Raw genomic sequence first — 24444 nt, forward strand, 5'->3', positions numbered from 1 at the left:
ATTGGTCAATTAATTATAAGTCTAAGCAACTCGAACTGAACACTAGTGAACTTGTAAGTTTGTCCGCTTGATCACCGAATAAATAAGCTAGTTCGCTAAAGGATTAAATTAGTGAATACCAATTTGGTCATCTTAGGAATCGGTAGCCAAAGAAACTAAGTCCACTACACTTCTATGAAACAACCATAATAACAACAAACCCGAAGCTAAACGAAAGTCTCTTTCTCACCTTGATTAATTCATACTTGTTTGCTTGCTTAGCTTAGTGTTAATTTAATTAAGTGAATTTTGAGTAATTTGGTAATTTAAGTATTTAGTCTTGCAAAACTAGGAAAACAAAACCTTTCTAATTTAATTAGTAATTAGCTAATAGTAGAATAAAGTTAATTAAAACACCGTTCCTTGAGATCGACACTCGTTCTTACCATAGCTATACTATTGCACGATTAGGTACACTGCCTAGTGTGTTTAATAGTCTACTTAAGTAAATTATTTTTATAAAATTAACTTGAATAAAATATAAGCATATTAAATCACACATCAAGTTTTTGGCGTCGTTGCCGGGGAACGGCTCAGTTTTAATTACTTTATATTGCTATTGTTAGGACTATTTTCTGTTAGAGTTTAGTTTTAATTTTAAGTATTTCCGTAAATTAGGTTCACCACGACGTGGTGATTTATACCACGTCGTGGTATAGCTACTGTAAGAATTCTATTTTTCGTTTTTTTTCTTTCATGTGTTTTCTTTGTTTATTTGCAGACCGTTTATGACCCGTGGATCAAATTCATCTTTGATTCCACCACTCGAAGACCCGGAATCCGTTCTTCGAAAGAAGAAGGACAAGGCCGACAAAGACTTTCCGAAGAAGTCCCCTTTAAAGAGTCTAAAATCGGTTTTTGGTAAAAATAAAGGAAAGAAGACGGGGGAGTCCAACAACACAAAAGAAGACACTGAGTACGAGACCGAGAAGGAGGAAGGTTTTACTGATTTTGAAGGAAGTGATCACGAAGAACCTGACAACACCATGGCCAACATTGTGGACCTCTCAATGGAGGCATACAAGAAAAGAGTTCGAGACGACACCGGACCGGGCCTCGTGCAACCCACCATTCCTGCCACCGCAACTTTTAAACTCAAGGGGCTTATACTTACCGCACTAAAGGAGGTTCCTTTCACCAGAAAGGATCATGAAGATGCTTACAAGCATCTAGATGAAGTGAACGACATTGCCAATTACTTTAACATCCCAAATGTGCTAAGAGAAACTGTATTGTTACGAATGCTCCCTGTCACTTTTAAGGGAACCGCAAAAGATTCGCAGAAGGCATTACCACCAGGCACGGTAACAACATGGGCACGGATGCGTGAACTATTTTTGGAACAATTTTGCCCACCATCCAAGGTGGCTAAGCTCAAAAAGGCCATCGCCAACTTTGAACAACAATTGGGGGAATCATTATATGAAGCTTGGGAACGTTATAAAGGTCTAATAAGGAATTGCCTCCAAAATGACCTAAATGTGCAGCAAGAGGTCTCGATCTTTTATGATGGGGTGAATGTCACCACCCGCCAACTTCTTGACTCTCAAGGCCCTCTTAATAAGAAAAATCCAGCGGAAATTAAGCAACTTATCGAAGAATTCTCTAAACACTCTAGAGAATACCATAATCCACGGAATGATGTGACAAGGGGTTCGGCAAATGCTGCTTCGGAGGATGTGTTAGCGGTAATGGCAATGTTGCAAAGCATGGATAGAAGAATGACTAAAATGGACCAAACAATCCATGTTATTTAGGTTGGGTGTGAAAACTGCAACGAGCCGCATTTAACCAAGGAATGTGACCTAGATGAAAATGGAAACCGGAAGGTCCAAGCTTGCTACTCAAGTGGGGATCGTCTAGATGAAGACTGGAGAAAGCCTAAGAAGAAGTGGTTGCCCAATGATGAGTATAAAAAGGCCAAGGAAGAAAAGTATGCACAAAGAGGGAGGGGCATTTATCAAAGAGAAGAACCAACGGTTGAGAAGAAATCTGATTTTGAGAGTATGGTCACTCGATTTGCAGCAGTATCTGAAAAAAGGCATGAGGTAACGGAAGCAGCAATTAAAGAGCAACAATTAGCAATCAAAGAGCAACAACTTATGATGAAGGAACAACAGGAGATGATGAAAAACCAGCAAGCACTCTTGAGAAATCGGCAAGCTTCGATCCTAAATATAGAGAAACAACTTGGGCAACTAGCTACTCAATTCAATGAAAGAGCACCGAGAGGACTTCCGGGAAATACTGAACAAAACCCAAGATGAGCACACATCCAAGCCATCACCACTAGAAGTGGGAAAATTATCACTCACTTAACCCCTATTGACAGAAACGAACCTGAAGTAGAACAGGAAGGACAAGAAGAAAATAAACATAACAAGTCTGGGCAATCACCACGACGTGGTGGATCTGCCATGGTGTTGCAAGTCTTTGAGGAGAAAAATACCGAGCCGGCGAAGACATATCTTCCACCACTTCCTTTCCCAAGCAGAGCAATTCAATAGAAGCATGCTGAAGATTACCGGAAATTCTTAGATCACATAAAATCTCTTGAAATCAACATTCCATTCCTTGAAGCTTTAGTTGAAATGCCCAAGTATGCCAAGTTTTTGAAAGACCTATTGACAGACCGCAAGAAAATGGAAGGATTATCAAAAGTTGTACTAAATGAAACTTGCTCTGCTGCTATGCTAAACATGCTACCAAAGAAGATGGGGGATCCAGGGAGCATAATTTTACCGTGCCAATTCGGGAATCTAGCAACAAGTCATGCTCTAGCCGACTCAGGAGCAAGTGTCAACTTGATGCCATACTCATTCTTCAAAAAGCTTGATCTTCCCAAACCGAGACCATTCTGCATGGTTATCCATCTAGCCAATAAGACTATGACCTTCCCAAGGGGCATTTGTGAAGACCTACTAGTGAATGTAGACAAGTTCGTTCCCCCCCCCCCCCCCACCGGATTTTATTGTGTTGGATATGGAGGAGGATGAGCAAGTCCCGATAATTCTTGGAAGACCATTTTTGAGCACTGTCCGAGCTTTAGTTGATATAAGGGAATCCAATCTTACATTACGTGTTGGAGAGGAAGCGGTGACTTTTAAAGTTAATCAGGCGATCAAACATTCAAGGATGAGTGATGATACGGTGTTTTCCGTTGATGTGTTGGATGAAATGTTGGAAAAAGAATTAGTGAGTTGGAAAGAAAAAGAAAATGAAGGATTTATGGTGCTTGATGAAGGAAATTTTGATCCTGAATTCGACCTTCAAGAATTAGAGAAGTTACTGGAAGAAGGGGAGTACAATGAAGCAATGCAAGAGACAGAAGACACAACACAACGTGGTCAGAGTACCACGACGTGGCAAAGTTTTTTTTCTCGATTTGGAACTAAAAACCACAACACCACGACGTGGCAGGATCACCACGTCGTGGTAGCTGACGCAACCCCCAAACTCGAGCTGAAAGCCATTCCCGAACACCTGGAGTAATCATTGCTTCCGACTTGGCGAAAGACGAGAAAGAAAGCTTAGTTAAAGTTCTACAGAAGAGAAAAGGTGCCATTGCATGGAAGATCATGGATATCAAGGGGATTATTCCAGCCTATTGTTCTCATAAGATCAATTTAGAAGAAGGAGCTAAACCAATAGTACAACGCCAAAGAAGACTCAACCCAAACATGTAAGAATTAGTAAAAAAAGAGGTGGTGAAACTATTAGATGCTGGTATCATTTACTCAATATCTGATAGCACATGGGTAAGTCCAGTTCATGTTGTGCCAAAGAAAGGAGGAATGACAGTGGTAACCAATGAAGCTAACGAGTTGATCCCAACAAGGACAGTTACCGGGTGGCGCGTTTGTATTGACTATCGAAGGCTTAATGATGCAACATGCAAAGATCATTTTCTGCTACCATTCATCGATCAAATGGTAGAGAGTTTGTCCGGGCATCTTTATTATTGTTTCCTTGATGGTTTCTTGCGGTACTTTCAAATTCCGATTGACCCACAAGATCAAGAGAAAACCACTTTTATATGCCCAAGTGGAACATTTGCATATAGACACATGCCTTTTGGGTTATGCAATGCACCAGCCACTTTCCAAAGATGCATAATGGCTATATTTCATGATATGATCGAAAAGTTTATGGAGGTTTTCAAGGATGACTTCTCAGTTTTCGGGTCCTCTTTTGAAGACTGTTTGTCCAACTTGGATCTTATGCTAGCAAGATGTGAGAAGACCAACCTTGTTCTCAATTGGGAGAAGTGTCATTTTATGGTGAAGGAAGGCATTGTGTTAGGTCACAAGGTCTCAAGGATGGGGATAGAGGTGGATAGAGCAAAGGTTGATACCATAGCCAAATTACCACCTCCAACAAATGTCAAGGGGGTAAGAAGCTTTTTAGGACATGCGGGATTTTATAGGCGTTTTATTAAAGACTTTTCCAAGATCACAAGGCCCTTGACTCAACTTCTCTTGAAGGATGCCCCTTTCAACTTTTCTAAAGAGTGTCTAGATGCATTTCATTTTTTGAAGGAAAGATTGACCACTACACCTATTATGATAGCCCCAGATTGGACTCTTCCTTTTGAGCTTATGTGTGATGCCAGTGACTTCGTGGTGAGAGCTGTCTTGGGATAAAGAATTGACAAGCATTTTCAGCCTATCTACTATGCAAGTAAGACCTTGAACCCAACACAAGAGAACTACACTACTACAGAAAAGGAGCTACTAGCAGTGGTTTTTGCATTTGATAAATTTCGCTCTTATTTGGTTTTGTCTAAAACCATAGTTTTTATTGACCATTCTGCCCTTAAGTATCTTTTTGCCAAACAAGATGCTAAGCCAAGGTTGATTCTTTGGGTGTTGCTGCTACAAGAATTTGACATCGAAATACGAGATAAAAAGGGGATGGAGAACGTGGCTGCTGATCATCTATCGAGACTGTAAAACCCGCACTTGGAGGAGTTAGAAGAAAAAAGATTGGAGACGAGTTTCCCGAAGAATATTTATTGGTTATAGCAGGAGAGATTCCATGGTTTGCATATATAGCTAACTATTTAGCAAGTAAATACATTCCAAACGACTTGACCCGCCAACAAAAGAAGAAATTCTTTTCAGAAATTAAGTATTACTTTTGGGACGAGCCATACCTCTTTCATAGTTGTGCTGATGGTATGATAAGAAGATGTGTATTCGGGAAGGAAAGTCGTGAAATCTTGAAGCATTGTCATAGCGGGCCCACCAGAGGACATCATGGAGCGTAATATACAGCAAAGAAGGTTTTTGATTCGGGTTTTTATTGGCCTACTATATTTAAAGATGCTACAAATTTTGTCAAAGAATGTGATTCATGACAAAGGTTGGGAAATGTTTCATCACGAAATGAGATGCCCCAAAATAGCATTCAAGTTTGTGAAATAATTGATATTTGGGGAATCGACTTCATGGGACCTTTCCCAATGTCAAAGGGGAATAAATAAATGTTGGTAGCAGTTGGTTATGTATCCAAATGGGCGGAGGCACAAACATTACCCACAAATGATGCTCGAGTAGTAGTACGTTTCCTCAAAAATTTATTTTCAAGATTTGGAGTTCCTAAGGCTCTAATTAGTGATCGAGGCTCCCACTTCGCAAATGATCAGTTAGCTAAGGTGTTGCAAAAATATGGTGTTCACCATAGATTTGCAACATCATATCATCCTCAAACAAGTGGGCAAACTGAAGTTACAAATCGGGCATTGAAGAGAATATTAGAAAGATCGGTTGGAAGTAATAAAAAGGAATGGTCGGATAAGCTTGATGATGCACTATGGGCGTTTAGAACCGCTTTTAAAACACCTATTGGTACTACACCATATAGGTTGGTTTATGAGAAGAGTTGCCACTTGCCAGTTGAGATAGAGCATAAAGCATTTTGGGCTTTGAAGATATGTAATTTTGAGTTAAATGAACTGCGTGCCAACCGGTTGATACAAATGAATGCTCTCAAAGAACTTAGAAACGAAGCCTACACAAGTTCTTTGATATATAAAGACAAAACTAAGAAGTGGCATGATATGAGGCTTAAAGGTAATAAAGAGTCCCATGAAGGACAAAGAGTGCTACTTTTCAACTCAAGGTTGAAACTGTTTCCTGGAAAATTGCAAACAAGGTGGGACGAGCCATTTGTTGTCAAACAAGTTTTCCCACATGGAGCTATCGAGCTTATTTCAAGAGACGGGACCCCTTTCAAGGTTAATGGGCATCGAGTGAAGCATTACGAGGACGGAATGCCAAGTGAAGAAAGGGAGGGTGAAATCGTCAAGTTCACACGAGCGGAAACAACGTAGCTTGGAAAGGAGTCCAGCTCATGACTCTTTCAAAATAAGCGCTTGCAGGAGGCAACCTGTGGTTTTGAGTTTGCATTTTCTTTTCTTTACTTTTATTTGTTTTTTTAGTTTATCTAGGTCTTTATTATCTCATTCTTCTGGTTTGTCTATGAATTTGTCATGGGGTGTGGCATAAAACGAGTGTGGGGTGTGTATTTTTAAGAGTTTTTGTTAAACAAAATTTTTTTGCCCACCACGAGGTCGTGATTTCTTTTTCATGATTTTACTATGAAAAAAGCCTCGACACCACGACGTGTTGTATTCTACCACGTCGTGGCGAAAAATATAACTGCTATAATAAAAGGGTTTTTGAACTTAGGTTAAAACATTTTCACTTTTTACACCACCCCATCTCTCTCGTCGTGTCAGCCTCCATGAAGAACTCTTTGTCCTCTCCATCAATTTCGTGTTCCTTATCCCCAAAAGGTATGATTTTCTTGTGATTTTCTTACTCTTGATAGTTATTAGGCTATTAGAGAACATCTATTTCTTAGTTTGAACACATTTAGGGCTAATTCTGGGAAACTAGGGTTCCGATTTTTGCAAAAATCGAACCCAATTTAGGATGTTTTGCTCCCTAATTTTGCTACCATTCTACTCTATTTCATTCACTGAACAAACCCTGAACTTGGATTTAGTTAATATGGCGTTGACATTGGAGCGATTTGATCTTATCTCGTCACTGTCACGACGCCGCGACGAGCTCATCGTGGTCCTCATCGTGGTGGCTGGAATCAAAGTTTTTCTTCTTCTGTTTCGATTATAATAATGCATATGGTTTGTTTGGTTGTTCTTTTGTGGCTATTATGTAGAAATGACTAGCAGGATTAGAAGAAGTCAACCCGATACTCACGATTTTCCATGGTATTCTTTTCCACGAGATGTTGCACCTGAGACACGTGCGCGATGGACTGCTAAGCTTGATTTACTCAAGAAAAGGAAGGTGCATGTTCCAGCTAAGGTTGATTGGCACTGGATTGGAAGTTTGGGTTTGATGGAGGATATCGAGCCTTATCTTGACAAGGTATTCAATGGAGTTCAAGGTCAGTTTATGTGTTTGGGATGGAGGCGAATTTTTGAGATTCAAGAGGTGGTTTACAAAGAATTGGTGTATGAATTTCTTGCCACAACATCTTTCACAAAAAAAGATGGAATTTATGCAGATGATAATCTTATTTTTTGCCTTGGAGGGGAAAGGTGTTCCTTAAGCCTAGCTGATTTTGCATTACGGGTTGGTATCTACCTTCTAGCTGAAGTCCATACACCCTTATACCGACAATTTATAGCAGCCTCCATTAGGAACATTGAAGGGTTCAAGGCAGAGGACCATTGGCATTCTATTGCTAATGGGGCTTACCACAAGGGTACTGCACAGGAAAGCGACATCCGGTCGCCAATTCACTGCCTTTTACACCGCCTGATCACTAATACCATTAATGAACGTCAGGAGGGGGATGAATGTCCTACTGTGGATGTTTTCTTTCTATGGGTTCTCACCTCAACTGAGGTTTATGCTGATTTACCTTTTCTCTTGGCTGATTTCTTTACAGCCCAGCCAACCAAGGACAGGCGTGGGTCCCCGCTTTATGGTGGTATGTGGATTACCCATCTCGCGCGATCTTTTGGTATTTTTGAGAAGCGGGAGGCTTCTATGCTTACAGTTGAGCCTCAAAAGACCTTTTCCATTCTTCTTTATAAGAGGCCTTGAATTATTGTTGATCATGGAATGGGTGGTTTTAGCATTCCTAACGATACTCCACGACACCGGGTTCCAAGCCATGGAAGGCAACAGGGAAATAAAGCAGAAGCGGATGAGCCAGTGGTACTGGAAGAAGATGAGATGCCCATGGATCCCTACAGTGTGGCAAGGAGACGATATGAGGACTATATGTCTAGTGCAGCAAATTACACCAACATGAGCCTAGATCATTTTATGAGCTCTATGTGTATATCTCATCCAGAGCATTTTCCTTCTGCGCACCCACATGTTCCAACGTGGGGCAACATTTGGCAAGAGCAGTTGGGTGGAGCTGGAGGCAGTGGTGGTGGAGCTGGTGATGAGGCAGAAGATTGAGTTCTTATCCTTTTCTTTGGTTTTATTTTGTCTTGTTCTAGACTAGTTTTTATTATTACGGTTTTCTTTTGTTTACTTTATGTTTTGTTTTTTTTTTGTATGGTTTGGTTTTTTGGATATTTTTCCTACTTTTATTACCGTTTCCTTTGTCCTAGTCTCAGGTTATATGTAAGAGTCAAGTAAGGGTATATTTGGAACAAGAAAGTTCGTTAGAGTGAATGTATAAGAGAACGTCGAGAGAACCGTGATTTGAGAGCATTTTTTCGAGGTCTAATTGAGTCATAGAGTGAAAGGGCCGTGTCCTACAGTTGTATGGAAGAGATGGTGTCATTTTAGTTCAAGTTGCAGCTCTTTTCGCCCTTCAAATTTCACTTTTCAACACCACCACGACGCAGTATCTGTCACCACGACGTGGTGTCGCAATTTTCATCACCGAGAAGTGTTCTGTTTGGTCTACCATGACGTGGTTATATTCACCACGACGTGGTGCTTTTCGAGTCAGTTTTCCGAACATGCTCTCGTATTTCCAGTAGTCTCCGTAATGTGGGTAGCGTGTAACGCCCCGTTTATTTAAATAAATTAATAAATATAAGTCTCAGAATAATTTGTGAAGAATTTTAGAAGTCGGAGATTAAAAGTGTCAGTTCCGGATTAGTCTTATAAATATTTATGAAGGTAAGGACCACGTGGTAAATTATCGAGACTTGAGATGGATAGATTATGAGAAGTAAGGGTTAAATGGTTATTTTGGACTTCATTGTAAAGAGTTTTGAAAGTTAGGGTTTATAAGGTAAACAAATAAGGGTGGAGGGGCTGAAGTTGAAAAATCATATCATATGTTTGAAATGAGATACGGGATATACCCGTATCCCTTCCCCATTCCATTTCCTTCAACCCTAAAACTAAGAGACCCTTTCTTTGCTCCAGCCGCCATCACCATGCGTTTTCCTCCAGCCGCCACCGCCGATCTCGGGTCCGATTGCCATCCCTCCACCTGCAACCTTACCATCGGACGCCACCCAACAACCCTTGGTGCCGATTTCGTTGTGTGCAACTGTAAGAGTCGACGAAAAACCAAAGATGGAGGCCGAGAACATCGTCGAATGAGCGATCTGGAACTTCTCGGTATGCCAGCAACACTTGATTTCTTCATTCTCCTCTTCGATTTCGATGTCAAGATCATTGTGTCGCCGGCAACGAATTTTGGTCGTCGCTACTGCCGCCTCCCGGTGATGCTGTCACCGCTGTTAGTTCGGGAACCTGTCAACCAGTAGCTGGGGTGGAGTCTGCGGGACTTCAGCAGTGTGGGATTGTGTCTACAGGACTTCAGCAGTGTGAGGTGAGTTTCCTTCCAGTAGGAACGGGTCTACGGCCACAATGCCGGCCCGTTTAGTTAGCAGTAGTAGTTCTGGACTTCAGTCCGATGCGGTAGTTAGAGTGCTTGATGTCTTTGTGATTCAAGCATGTTTTGTGTTATGTGTTCCGGACTCTGTTCCGATGCAGTATGCAGTATATGTATTCATGCTAGTGATATGTTTATGCTATGTTATGTTCAGTCAGTTCCGGACTTCGGTCCGATGCAGGGGACAAGGTCCCAATCAGTTCCGGACTTCGGTCCGATGCAGTTAGTTCCGGACTTCGGTTCGATGCAGAGGGCAAGGCCCTGGTTAGTTCCGGACTCCGGTCCGATGCAGTTTCCGGACTTCGGTCCGATGCAGAGGGCAAGGCCCTGGTTAGTTCCGGACTCCGGTCCGATGCAGTTTCCGGACTTCGGTTCGATGCAGAGGGCAAGGCCCTGGTTAGTTTCCGGACTTCGGTCCGATGCAGTGGGCAAGGCCCAGTAGATGCTTTATATGTTATTGTATGGTATGTGGTAGTTTGGGGGAGCTCACTAAGCCTTGTGCTTACAGTTTTCAGTTTTGGTTTCAGGTACTCAGTTTTCAAAAGAGGAGCTCGGGGAGATTGCAGTGCACACACCATCTGTTCAGCCTGGGATGTTTATACTCTGATATGTTTGACAGTTGTTATAATATTTTGAGATACATTGCTTATGATTTCTATATGAGGTTTATTGACTATGGTTTTATCATTAAATTAAACGAAATTTTCAGACTGTGTTTTTGGGATGTTACAAGTTGGTATCAGAGCCTTGGTTTGAGGGATTCAGACATACGTGAGAGTGTGTCTGGACTCAAACTAAGGAAGTGGTATAGAGTTTTCAAAAGAAAAATCATGGTTACAAAAGGATTTTGAGAAAAGAAAACAATTTTAGAAAAGTATAAAGAAAAGAGTTTTAGAAAAAAAACCAAAAAGAGTTTTCAAAAGAGAAAAGGGTGTGGTGCATGCAATCAGCCGAGCTCAAGTAAGTACTCCCAAATTACCCATACAAGTTATGTTATGAATATCAGTTCCAGTTTCAGTTTCAGTTTCAGCTTCAGTTTCAGTAGAACAGCATGCTTGAATATGACTAAGGATCTAGAATGATGCCTTATGTGCCTGCTTTGTGTGTTTCAGCTTCATAAAAATTTCATGCTAGTAATGAGTAGACAGTAGTAGGATAGCCTGTGTAGGTTATGCCTGATAGTAAGAGCTTAGCATTGTATGCTAGTACAGTTTCTCGTTATGAGAATAATTTTGCCTGAGTATGTTTCCTTTATCCGAATGCTGCTTGCTTTGTGCTTTGTGGGACTCTGAGTGATGGGAGTTAGCCATTAGGTGAATACGTCACACCACATGTGATCAGGGTTGAATAATCTCAGAGTGCTGGATTTGGCCCTATTGCGCAGCTCTTGTTTGGGTCCAACCGTTGTAGGGACGAGTCTTTTACTTGAAGGATTATCTGAGCCTCGTCACATGTGATGGTATTCAGGTGGTGGCTAATTGGCATTACAAGGAGGCCTTCAGTAGCTGAGGACTGGTTTGGGTGGAGTCATAAGTTCCCTAGGGAAAGCCTAGGAAAGTAGTAGCAGAGATCAGTAGCAGTAGAGTGACTTGGTGGAGTCGAGGCGGTTCTTGAGGAAAGTACGGATAGATGTGGAAGGTAGTATGGGCCCGTACTACTGAAAGCAGAGGATCCGTACTCGAATCAAGGAAGGCTGAGATGAATCCAGGGAACTTGTAGTGTGTGAGATCCCTCGAGATTGGGTGAGTATTGTGATGTTAGTGATGGCATGTTGCCGAGTATAGTGACGCTACGTGGTAGACCAGATGGTAGATCTGGTGTCGACAGGGGATCAGGCTCGGACTCTGGAGTCAGGCAGATTGATGATTAGATGAGAGAGTTCATATCATTTGAGAATTTTGTGCAGTATCACTGACCAGACTCCTGTGATCCTCAGTGTGATCAAGGAGGGCATTATGGAGATTTGTGATGAGAGGCCGAGTGCATTCTGCACTGAGATAGCAGACATGATAGAGACCCGTACGTTGATGTTTCGGGAATTCACAGTTTGTGAGGCTCGAGATTGTCATGGGGGTTAGGGACCCCATTGTTAGCGGCAGATGGTTGGCAGATGTTGCCAACACTTTTCGTACCAGACGTTGTCTCGAAAGGAGACAAGATCTGACTTACTTCCTGTTTCCTGAGGGATAGAGCACGAGATTGATAGGAAGAGGTTGGTAGTGAGTTGAGTGATGACGTGATCGATGCTATGTCATGGGATGACTTCCAGACCAGATTCTGAGCAGTATGTGCCCAGGCGATTGAGACGCAGCAGTTGGCGCAAGAGTTGTTAGATCTCCACCAGAAGACTGAGACTGTGGCAGAGATCACTGCCAAGACTCGGGAAAGAGCTTATATGGTACCATAGTATGCAGCTGATGAGGAAATGAAAAAGGAAAGTTATCAAACATATTGTAGAAGGATAGCAGGGAGATTGTGAGTATCTCGGGGTGCAAGACCCTGAATGATATGACTTCTAGAGCTCGAGAGCGGGATATTGACTTAGAGCATATTGGTAGAGGGAACCAAATCAGTTGCTTATAGTGAGGGGTCTCGGGAGGAGACCGTAGATTTCAGATTAGCTTTCGAGAGACCAGCAGGACCATATTTGGTGCAACACTTGCGGGAGTTTGGAAAGTACAGTGTCATCTTGGCTTATTCCAAGACTGAGGAGCAACACGAGAAGCACCTGCGGGAAGTGCTAGAGACTTTGAGGAGGAAGAGAATTTTCGCAAGGTTCTTTAATCGTGAGTTCTGGTTGCACGGAGTGCAATTTCTTAGGGTACCTCATCAATCGGAAGGATATTCTAGTCAATCCGGCCAAGATAGAGGCCGTGATAAAGTGGGAGATTCCGATGGTCTCCAATTGAGATTCGGAGTTTCCTGGGTTTAGCGGGTTATTATCGAAGATTTATTCGAATTTTTTAGAGTTGTGTGATCTTTTGGATTAGCTAGTGTTGAAACACTAGCAATGGTAAGTGTGGTTTCTAGCAGATTGGTCATGGGTGGCGAGAAGGATTGGGAATTCTTCCAGTTTTGTGTGCAGTAGGGCATTAGCTGAACCAAAGTGGGGGAGAATCAAGGATTCAGAAGCAAGGCAGTTTTGAGACTAGGATAAGTTTCGCATCCTTATTGGGAAGGAAGATAGCCCAAGTGGTTGTATTGTTTGAGGACAGTGTGAGATGGAAGTTCGGAAAAGCGTGCCAATAAGGAGATCGCATTCTCGTGATGTTACTAGTAAGCCTTATGGAATCAGGTTGGGATTCCATTCAGGACATGAGTTCAGTTGAGTGCGGGGCAAGCGCGTGTTCGATCCAGTATTAGAGTGTTGTAAGTCTGCGGGTGTAGCCGTAGCATTCACTAGCAGTCAGATAATATTAGAGTGTTGTAAGTTTGCGGGTGTAGCCGTAGCATTCACAAGATTAGCAGATAGTACTAGAGTGATGTGAGTCTGTGGGTGTAGCCACAGCCTTCACTAGGTTGGTAGATAGCGTGAGTGCGTGGTTAGGACGCAGAAAGATCAGTAGTGCCCACCAGTTCGGGTATAGTAGTGAGGAAAAGGAAATCCACGGATTGGATTTCGGAATTTCCCCAAACGGATGAGACCTGGTTAAGCCAATGATAAGATTGTAGAAGCGCCACTATAGAGATGAGAGCAAGGAAACAGTGGACTGCTTAAGGTCAATTGTGACATGAGGCTACAATTGGTGAGGTAGTAATCACGTTCAGCTTTGGGTTTGGTGACGTCAGGATTCGACGCATGGAACCAATCAGTTAGAGCAGAAGGCCGTTAGGGCTACAGTGATGAGATAACTAGTAGCAGCTAGATCCATAGAAGGATTTCGTTCAGAAGTCGTGCGAGGCGGCTAAGTAGGGAGTCCTTTGGCTCTGCAGTTTGGGCTGGAACCTGATAGTTCAGATGATTGGCGGGAAATTGAGACCAGGTAGGTCTCGGTAGATGTTGGGAAGCAGCCATGTGGCAGTTCAGTGTTTCAGGCAGTTACAGCTCTTGGGCAATGTTAGTAATTGTGCCTCAAGTTGCAAGTACAGACAGGATAGCTGGTTTATTGGGAAGTGATAAGTCACTCACAGCGGAAATAGATAAGCATTGGCCAAGTATAAATGATCTACAGGGATAATTAGGTTTGTGAACCTATTTTGTAGTGGGTATTTTCGAGCTAGCAGAAGTTGAGTAGTCAGCTGAGAGATAAGCAGGCTGGTTCCATCGATAATAATTTTGTATGAGTGGTCTGTCAGGGAATCAAACCATCTCAAGGCAGCAAATATCAGACAGAATAGATGTGATCTTGTCGCGAGGGTTGGTTACAGTTACCCTAGAAAGGCTAGGGTGTGCCTAGGATGGTGATCGGGTTACTAGAGTGGTTTGAAGTGAAAGGAATGATAATGAATGATTTCGAGGACGAAATCTAATTTAAGTGGGGGAGAGTTGTAACGCCCCGTTTATTTAAATAAATTAATAAATATAAGTCTCAGAATAATTTGTGAAGAATTTTAGAAGTCGGAGATTAAAAGTGTCAGTTCCGGATTAGTCTTATAAATATTTATGAAGGTAAGGACCACGTGGTAAATTATCGAGACTTGAGATGGATAGATTATGAGAAGTAAGGGTTAAATGGTTATTTTGGACTTCATTGTAAAGAGTTTTGAAAGTTAGGGTTTATAAGGTAAACAAATAAGGGTGGAGGGGCTGAAGTTGAAAAATCATATCATATGTTTGAAATGAGATACGGGATATACCCGTATCCCTTCCCCATTCCATTTCCTTCAACCCTAAAACTAAGAGACCCTTTCTTTGCTCCAGCCGCCATCACCATGCGTTTTCCTCCAGCCGCCACCGCCGATCTCGGGTCCGATTGCCATCCCTCCACCTGCAACCTTACCATCGGACGCCACCCAACAACCCTTGGTGCCGATTTCGTTGTGTGCAACTGTAAGAGTCGACGAAAAACCAAAGATGGAGGCCGAGAACATCGTCGAATGAGCGATCTGGAACTTCTCGGTATGCCAGCAACACTTGATTTCTTCATTCTCCTCTTCGATTTCGATGTCAAGATCATTGTGTCGCCGGCAACGAATTTTGGTCGTCGCTACTGCCGCCTCCCGGTGATGCTGTCACCGCTGTTAGTTCGGGAACCTGTCAACCAGTAGCTGGGGTGGAGTCTGCGGGACTTCAGCAGTGTGGGATTGTGTCTACAGGACTTCAGCAGTGTGAGGTGAGTTTCCTTCCAGTAGGAACGGGTCTACGGCCACAATGCCGGCCCGTTTAGTTAGCAGTAGTAGTTCTGGACTTCAGTCCGATGCGGTAGTTAGAGTGCTTGATGTCTTTGTGATTCAAGCATGTTTTGTGTTATGTGTTCCGGACTCTGTTCCGATGCAGTATGCAGTATATGTATTCATGCTAGTGATATGTTTATGCTATGTTATGTTCAGTCAGTTCCGGACTTCGGTCCGATGCAGGGGACAAGGTCCCAATCAGTTCCGGACTTCGGTCCGATGCAGTTAGTTCCGGACTTCGGTTCGATGCAGAGGGCAAGGCCCTGGTTAGTTCCGGACTCCGGTCCGATGCAGTTTCCGGACTTCGGTCCGATGCAGAGGGCAAGGCCCTGGTTAGTTCCGGACTCCGGTCCGATGCAGTTTCCGGACTTCGGTTCGATGCAGAGGGCAAGGCCCTGGTTAGTTTCCGGACTTCGGTCCGATGCAGTGGGCAAGGCCCAGTAGATGCTTTATATGTTATTGTATGGTATGTGGTAGTTTGGGGGAGCTCACTAAGCCTTGTGCTTACAGTTTTCAGTTTTGGTTTCAGGTACTCAGTTTTCAAAAGAGGAGCTCGGGGAGATTGCAATGCACACACCATCTGTTCAGCCTGGGATGTTTATACTCTGATATGTTTGACAGTTGTTATAATATTTTGAGATACATTGCTTATGATTTCTATATGAGGTTTATTGACTATGGTTTTATCATTAAATTAAACGAAATTTTCAGACTGTGTTTTTGGGATGTTACATAGCGTCATATTCATTTTCATGGTATGGATGAGCTGTTCCCATGCCTTTGAATTTTCTTTTCACGCTTTAAAGAAGAATTCTACCGATTACCACAAGGAGGCTGCTATTCTTTCAACTTTTGTGTCCACACGTTCTAGCGAGTTAGAAGTCACATCTTCTATCCCAGGGGAGTCTGTTCCTTTTTCTCCCTCTTTTTAAGTTTATATTTTGCATACCATGCAATGAGGGCATTGCATGAAATAAGTGTGGGGTAGGGGGTATTTAACATAAGGAAAAGCATTTGATTTTTAAATTTTAAGTCTTAATATGCTAATTTAGGAAACTTAGCCAATTAAAATGTTTGCTAGTATAATATTAGATGATCCGATGAGAGCCCAAATGTTTACTTGAGCCAACACATGTTATAGTGTATTTGTGGCTTCCCATTTTCTAGTGAAAAGTCATGAAGCATGAAAGGTAATCTGGTAGCTTATATGGCATAACACGTTTTGCAGCCTAAACCTGAAATCTATCCAGGAAAGCTTAGGTAGTCATTGTAGTTAGACTAATATCTTACCCAATAAAGGTTGAAGCTAAGCTCCTTGCTTAAGCATGTAGGATTTGAGAGAAAAAAATGAGAATATATGTAAAAAGAGAGAGAAATTACTAAAGAATTAAAGAAGTTTGGAGTTTTCAAAGTGTGAATATCAAAAGAACATAATTTCTGAAGAAATCAAAAATTGAAGATACCAGAAAATCAAACAAATAAGGTGGTGAATTCAAGTAAATCAAAGATCAAATATACAACAAAGTGAAGAATTCAGAAAAAAAAAGAGCTCTATTATGGTATCAAAGTTGTAATTTCTAGAATTTATGTATGCTTGGTTGTTTAGCCAAAAACACCTTGAGGGAAAGCAAGATTTCTGAGGATTGATTCAGAGGGTTGCAAAAATGAATGTCATATAAGTTAAGGGGTGAAGATTCATAGGGATTGTGAGTATTTAGGAATGGGAAGTTATTAGGAATTATAGACACAATTACATGTATTGAGGTCTTGGGATAATGGATGGGTTTGAAATGGATTGTTTTGTATCTTGCTGGTAAAATTTTAAATAAATTTGCTTGGGGGCAAGCAAAGAATAAGTGTGGGGTATTTTGATATGTGCATATTTATACACATATTTATACAACATATCCTAATATTATAATTACTTTATGCCCTTAATAGAACAAAAGATACTTAATTTGCTATGAATTATGTTGCAGGTATTAAAAGACTTGTTTAAGCAAAAAGGAAGCTGGAAGCTGGATTAAAGAAGCTTGGAGTTGAAAGTTTGGACTAGAGCTCTAAAATGAAGGAAAATATGCCTAACACGTCGTGGTAATATCTGCCACGACGTGGTGTCTTGAAGATTCCCAATCAGATTCGATGACGTGTAGAATACGGGATAAACGCAATCACCACGACGTGGTGCCCTGCTTTCGGGAGAAGTATAAATATCTCACATAAACCTCCGAATGGGGAGTTTTGGCTCTGGAGAATTTGAAGTTTTTTGAAGGCAAAGGCACTGGAATTAAGCATTGGAAGCGAGGAACTCAATTACAATCATTAGGCGAAGGAGATCGAAGGCAACTAAACTCTACTTTTCGATTTTTCATTAGGAATAATGATGTATTTACTTTTGAATCTCGATTTTATGATTTTGTTTGCTGAAATCATGAGCTAAACACTTATGACTTTCGTTTTGGCTAGGATGAGTTGACTAAATATGGTTGATTTCATAGTTAGGATTTAGTGATTTGGTTATTTGTTGACTTTTTTTTATTAAAGAACCTCAAGTATTTTTGATAACTGCTTTCAATCTGCTTATTGCTGAATTTGATTAGGATATAATGACTATTTTTCTTAATTGAATTTGAATCTTATGATCTTGTGACTTGCAAAATCATAGGGCTACAATTTTGATTAAAACCTAAGGGTAAGTAGAAAAGTGGGTAAAAAAGTATAGGAGCCAATATATGACGAAAAATCATATATAGAATTGAATCAATAAAATTAATTGGTCAATTAATTATAAGTCTAAGCAACTCAAACTGAACACTAGTGAACTTGTAAGTTTGTTCGCTTGATCACCGAATAAATAAGCTAGTTTGCTAAAGGATTAAATTGGTGAATACCAATTTGGTCATCTTAGGAATCGGTAGCCAAAGAAACTAAGTCCATTGCACTTCTATGAAACAACCATAATAACAACAAACCCGAAGCTAAGTGTTAGTTTAATTAAGCGAATTGTGAGTAATTTGGTAATTTAAGTATCTAGTCTTGCAAAACTAGGAAAACAAAACCTTTCTAATTTAATTAGTAATTAGCTAATAGTAGAATAAAGTTAATTGAAACACCGTTCCTTGAGATCGACACTCGTTCTTACCATAGCTATACTATTGCACGATTAGGTACACTGCCTAGTGTGTTTAATAGTCTAGTTAAATAAAGTATTTTTATAAAATTAACTTGAATAAAATATAAACATATTAAATCACACATCAGCCGTAATGGGTTCACCGTCCTTCATTTTGGTTGTGATCATGGAGGTAATGATCTCATATTTTTCCTATCGAGCACTTTGAATGTATATAGTTAAAAAAGTTGATGGGGAAAATATAGTAAAAAAAACCTAAATGACCAAATATATATACATCAAAAAAAAAAAAATATATATATATATATATATATATATATATATATATATATATATATATATATATATATATATATATTACTTTTAGTAATTATCTCTAGAATTTCCTTTGTTTTATTTTGATTTCCTATCATGACAATATATCATGTCAACTTTTGTTATCTTTAATTGGAAATGATCCGTACAACCTTGCCAAAAGCTTTCGAAACAAGTCAAGCAATATCGCCGTGATGCTTTAAAATCAACACGTTTGAAATACCGGAGGCGGGATGAAACAAAACCCTCTTCCTTCCCACGCACACACAAACCACTTCACCGTAATCCGCCATGGATTCAGCCCGACACACCTGTTTGAAACTCCAAATCCCCCAAAACCCTCATCCATTCTTCATCAAAGGCACCTGGTTTCCTTCTCACTTCAATCTCTCCATAACCGATGGCCTTGACGCTTGGACTTGCAACGGTATAACTCACTCCGATCTTATCAAAGTAACGTCATTGATCTCAACTTTTCTTCGAAATTTATTGGTATTTTGCAGCATCAGAAGAGGAAGTGAAGGAGAGAGCTTCTAATTGGGACCAACCGACATCGGAGTACATCGATTTGTCGGAGCGTTACCTAGGGTTTCAACAGCCTGATTCGATTTACGGGTTTGCTGATGCTGCTGGAGGCAATAAAAGAGTAAGAGCTCTTAAATCATTCATAACTTTTTGTTCTAATTACCTTTGCACGAACTTTTCATACGTTTTTCCTTTCAATTACTGGATTCTTTGTTTTCTGAATTTGCTTTGTATCCATAAAAATGAAAATTTGAAGTTCTAGAGATCAATTATCAGGGAGTTCTTATACTGGTAGCTAACGATCCATTATGTAATTGTTTTTGTGGGTTTTCTCCCAATTTTCTTTTGCAAAATTTTAGTTTGATCCATATGTCTTCAAAAGGACATGAAGGTTCAAAATTTTGAATCTTTCTCTTCTGATATGTCATATCCTTTTGGTGCTAAATCCTTTCCAGTTATCATGGACATTCAAGAAAGAAGGTACAAAGCTAGAGTGGCGATGGAAGTTTAAACCAGCTGAAGATAGTAAGAAGATAACTGCAGGAATACTCGACTTCTTGATGGATGCTAACATACGCCTAAGTGTAAGATAGTGTAATTTCGTTTCAATTCATATCTCAAACTTGTCTACTATTCTTTTATTATTACTTGATAACTGCTGTTTTAATAAAATAGGAGGAAGTTGTGATGAAAACAAAGTCAAATGAGAAACTGAAAACAGAAGCTGAAAAGTGTTTAGCACAAAGTGAGAAGTTTCAGAATGAAAAAGCAGAGTTCGAAACCACAATTTATTCTAAGGTATTAACACATTAAAGACTTATTTTTTACCCAAAACTACGTCGTTTCGAGTATCTTAATGTTATGTAATGGAGTTGTAATGATAAAATTGTTTTGGTTTTGGTTTTGGTTTGAATGGTGTAGTTTCTTGGTGTATTGAACTCAAAGAAAGCAAAATTAAGAGAGATGAGAGAGAAAATGTCAAATCAGGAAAATAATGTTAAATCAGATGAAGAAGAAGAAGAAGAAGAGCATGAGGGAGAATCCAGTGATAGAACAGAGACTTTTGAGGGTGATAGTGAAGATGATGACGTGGAGGAAGACACTGCCACGAATGTCACCAGCACTTCAGAAAACAAGCCACGTGGTAGAAAAAGAAAGTAAAATACATCAATTTAAGATAGATATAAATATTTGGCTCATGTTTTTATTTTAGAGGCGAGATGTAAAATGATGTAGCTGTTTTTCTTAACCCGTTTTTTGTTAAATTTGACATCATCATCTCAATGTTCTTCACCAAAAAATTTCAACTTAAAAGGAACCAAATTCCACTAATAATTTTAGTATGATCAAAAGCACCCATCAAAAAAAGTAAGAAATTTTCACAGATTTAGATATTGTTTGACAAACTAGTTTATGAATTAATAATATTCGGTAAAAATAGTTTATACAAACTAATTTATGAATTAATAATGTTCGGTAAAAATAGTTTATAAATTAGGTTGCAATTAAAATAATAAATAGACATTTATATATATATAATTAAAAGAGAAAAAAATAGATATAACTGAAGGTATATTTGAAATATTTATGAAAAAGCTGTATCTCAAGCTAATTAATATATATATATATATATATATATATATATATATATATATTAAAGAAATGAATCTTATTAATACTAAACTTGTCATTTTTTTAACAACTTTGTTTCTCATTCTTTGGTCATTTTGACATTTTTGGTTCTTGCAATCAATAAACTTATATTTTTTAGGAACCTTTTAATATTTAAAGTTTGGTCACAAAACTTTAATGATTTGATAACTTTAATCCCTTTTCGAAAAAGTTGTTAATTCCCACCCCTTTAATTCTTTAGCCATTTTGACACTTTTGGTCCTTGCAGTCAAAATTTTTATATTTTTTTTTTCATAAAAACATGAAAAAAACGGTCTGTGGCAAAGCTCGGGTTTTTCATCCTTGCACTTTCTACGTCTGTCATATTTATCGATTCGGAAACAACATTGAAATCTTCTGGCCCTCGCGTAGCGGGGGTAACCTTTCTAGTTTATAATCAAGTTTTATAAGCTAAATAAGCTATTTTTATAGTTTTAAAATATTTATAAAAATGCTCTATCTCAAACTAATTTATAATCTAGTTTATAAGCTAAATAAGCTATTTTTATAGTTTTATCAAGGGTTCTTGTCACTCTAGCCCAAGAAAGTTACGTATAATGGTTTAAATGGTCCCTCATGATTATTTTTTGCGTTTTAAGGGCTTAAACTTGTTAATGACCTATTGGGAAAGTCATCTTACCCATTTTAGCAGGTTAACCTGCCTCGTCACTTGCCATGTATATGTATGAGGTAACCCACTAAGTCAATACCGAGTTGAGTCGATGACACATAAGCTGTCACATGCAGATTAGTAATTATCGCCTTTAATGTCCACCAACACCCCCAACAACCTTATATTGTCGATTCGATTGAGTCTCAGGCACTTGTCTCGAATTATAAGGGGACATACACATGTGGGGTTTGAAGTAAAACAAATCTGAAACTTGTTTACCATTTTCGGGCAAACAATCCTGTGGAAGAACCCTTAAAAAGCAACAATGTCGGCTCCACCACCTTCACCCGACTCTTTAAATTTTGCTGAGGACATCAACTACAATGTGCTCCACTCAATCTTCTGTGATTGTGGTCCGAAGATTATAGAAAACCAAACTGAAATGAAAAGGTTGAAGGAGCAGCTAGGACAAGAGTATATCGTTTGCAGGATCGACCACATCAGTCTCCAACACAAGCTGGATGACCATGATCAGAAGTTTAAAGTCGGTGTTGCTCTGGGTGGCATGATGTTGGGGATGCTCTTGTTGCTGGTTGTTGTGCTCCATTTCATTGTTAAGCTTTGGTGATGGGTTGATCTGCAGCTAAGGTGGTTAAGAAGGTTATTAGTATGTAGTGTTCATGTGTTTTAATTTTTTTTCTTGTATTTCTGTTTATTTTGGCGAAATATGTAAAAGTCCTGTCTTAATGACAAACATTTTGTAAGTGAAATCGAATGATTAATGAAAGACCTATCAAAATGATAGGCGTTTTGTAAAGTTGTCTGATGTTCTTTGTCGATTGTTTTTTATTTGAATTAGTTCTTAACTTTGATAGAATGGATCCGTTGAAAGTGCAATAGTGGGGGTAATATAGTCTTTTACACAGTGGGGGTAATATAGTCTTTTTATGTACTGCTCCTTCATATATACCTTATTGCATTCATTCTAGCACATTGTTTTCTTCTTCAAATACTCTCCACTGTGAAGGTACATAATGAAGAACATAGAATGTGGATGTGAAGCTAAGGCTATAATAAGAACATCTCGTACTACCAATAACCCAGGAAGGCCCTTTTATGCATGCCCGAAAAAGGTAATTTACCATTTATTCAAAATTTGGTGTTAACCCTACTTTTTTTAAGATGTATTAATTGAAGCAATTAGTTGGAATCAGGATGGTCGTTCAAGTTTTATAGCTTGGGTTGATGAAATGGAGTGCAACAATGAAGGTTTGATCATAAATGGGTTGTATAAGTCCAACAAAAAGCTTCAAGATGAGGTCTTTAAGTTGAAGGTTTACCTAGTATGTAGTTGGGTATTTTTTTCTGTTTAATCATCTACAAATTGTAATGAAGGCCAGTTGGACCATTTGTCTTGTTATGTATCTTGTAATGCACTTTGATGTCTTTTGAAACTTGTAATGTACTTTATTTCCTTTAAGTTGTTATGTAATTTGTAATGTACTTTATTTAATTGAAGTGGTTATATTTGGGGTTTGATGTGTTTTGTATGTACGAAATATGAACAATCAAATTAAACAAAGTTAACACTTAAATCCAACCAAACACAACAAAGTTAAACATAACAAGTTTTCCAATTCCAAACTTAATAACCTACTATATCCCAATACCAAACTACACAACCAAGTTAAAAGATAACAACTAAAACAAAAAAAGATCATAATCATTAAGCTCCAATAGGTTTGCACTTGTTTCTTCATTCCTATCTTTGCCCTTCACCCTTTTAGCAAGTTTCATCTTTATGATTCTCTCTGATTTCTTTCTTTTAGATATCCTTCCAGCAGCAACAACTGCTGCTCCTTGACCCTTTTGCCCTTCGTGCACTGATTTTGCTCCTTGAACATTTTGCCCTTCATTGACACCTCCTGCTCCTTCACCTTTATCTTTTCCATTGACACCTCCTGCTCCTTCACCTTTTCCCTCCTGCTCCTTCACCTTTTCCATTGACCCCTCCTGCTGCTTCACCTTTTCCATTGACACCTGTTTTCCGTTTTTAACATTTAGTTTAGGCCTCCTACCAACTTCAGATTTTTGCACTTGAGGTCTTTCAGCTTGAGGACATGTAACCTTGTTATGCCCCACATTTTTACAAACACTGCATGATATTTTTTTTCCATGCCTTAGAAACAGTGTGCCTTGGTAGCTTCTTGTCACACCCCCGAACCAGGCGGCGGAAACGTTCGGGAGCTGTCGTGACTCAATTGAATACCATAACATTGAATATATATGAAACGTAACAACATTCGTCACCATGCATTAATATAATACAACCAATAAAGTTTACATGAAGTACATTGTTTAAACATTACATTCCCAAAAATAAATTGTTCGGTTCGTTAATAAGTAAACTGCAAGCCATCACTGAGTACATTTTCCTTGAATTCACTGGTTACCTGAGAATACAAGTATTTTGAAAAACGTCAACATGTGAAATGTTGGTGAGTTCATAAGCGGTATTTGAAAAACCATGTTTCGTATCGTTTGCAAACCACCAGAAAATCCGATATTTTCTGAAAAGAAAAGCTTTTGAAAACGTTTGTGAAGATCCATAGGTATGCTTGTTTGTTTCTATACTTGTAAAAAAAATTGTTCATTAAAGTTGTATACATTTCGAATCCGTATGTATTGAAAAACCCTAGGAAAACCCGATGTTTTCCTAATTCTTTGAATTCCATGAAGTTACATTGAAACCATTGCAAAGCGTGTAGTATCAATCCCAGGCGACGTTGGATTATTTTTGAGCATGATTAATTGCTACAAACACGCGTTACACAAACGACCAGTTTATAGCTATACTAACGATCTCGTAGGCGTCGTCCGTACTAATCACGTTATCCAACCGCCCTGACTACGTGTAATCCCACATCCGAAGAGAAAGAGGACACGAAGACCCCGATGACTCCAT

The 24444-nt window shown here is 39.5% G+C and overlaps 1 protein-coding gene and 1 non-coding gene across 2 annotated transcripts; one reads left to right on the plus strand and one right to left on the minus strand.

The window, feature by feature from the left end:
- Window positions 1–1409: 1409 nt before the first annotated feature.
- On the minus strand, window positions 1410–1516 carry LOC145096666 (small nucleolar RNA R71). The gene has a single exon (XR_013704038.1). It is a non-coding gene; the product is annotated as a small nucleolar RNA R71 (small nucleolar RNA).
- A 17293-nt stretch (window positions 1517–18809) lies between these two features.
- LOC145093936 (DNA repair protein XRCC4-like) lies at window positions 18810–20479 on the plus strand. The gene is made up of 5 exons (XM_079032185.1): window positions 18810–19097; window positions 19174–19316; window positions 19651–19779; window positions 19871–19993; window positions 20117–20479. The coding sequence occupies exons 1-5, from the start codon at window positions 18962–18964 to the stop codon at window positions 20354–20356; spliced, it is 771 nt and encodes a 256-aa protein (XP_078888311.1). The 5' UTR covers window positions 18810–18961; the 3' UTR covers window positions 20357–20479.
- The last annotated feature ends 3965 nt before the right edge of the window (window positions 20480–24444 follow it).

The sequence above is a fragment of the Lactuca serriola genome, chromosome 3, assembly GCF_051521515.1.
Source record: "Lactuca serriola cultivar US96UC23 chromosome 3, Lser_US96UC23_V15, whole genome shotgun sequence".
NCBI classification, from domain to species: Eukaryota; Viridiplantae; Streptophyta; class Magnoliopsida; order Asterales; family Asteraceae; genus Lactuca; species Lactuca serriola.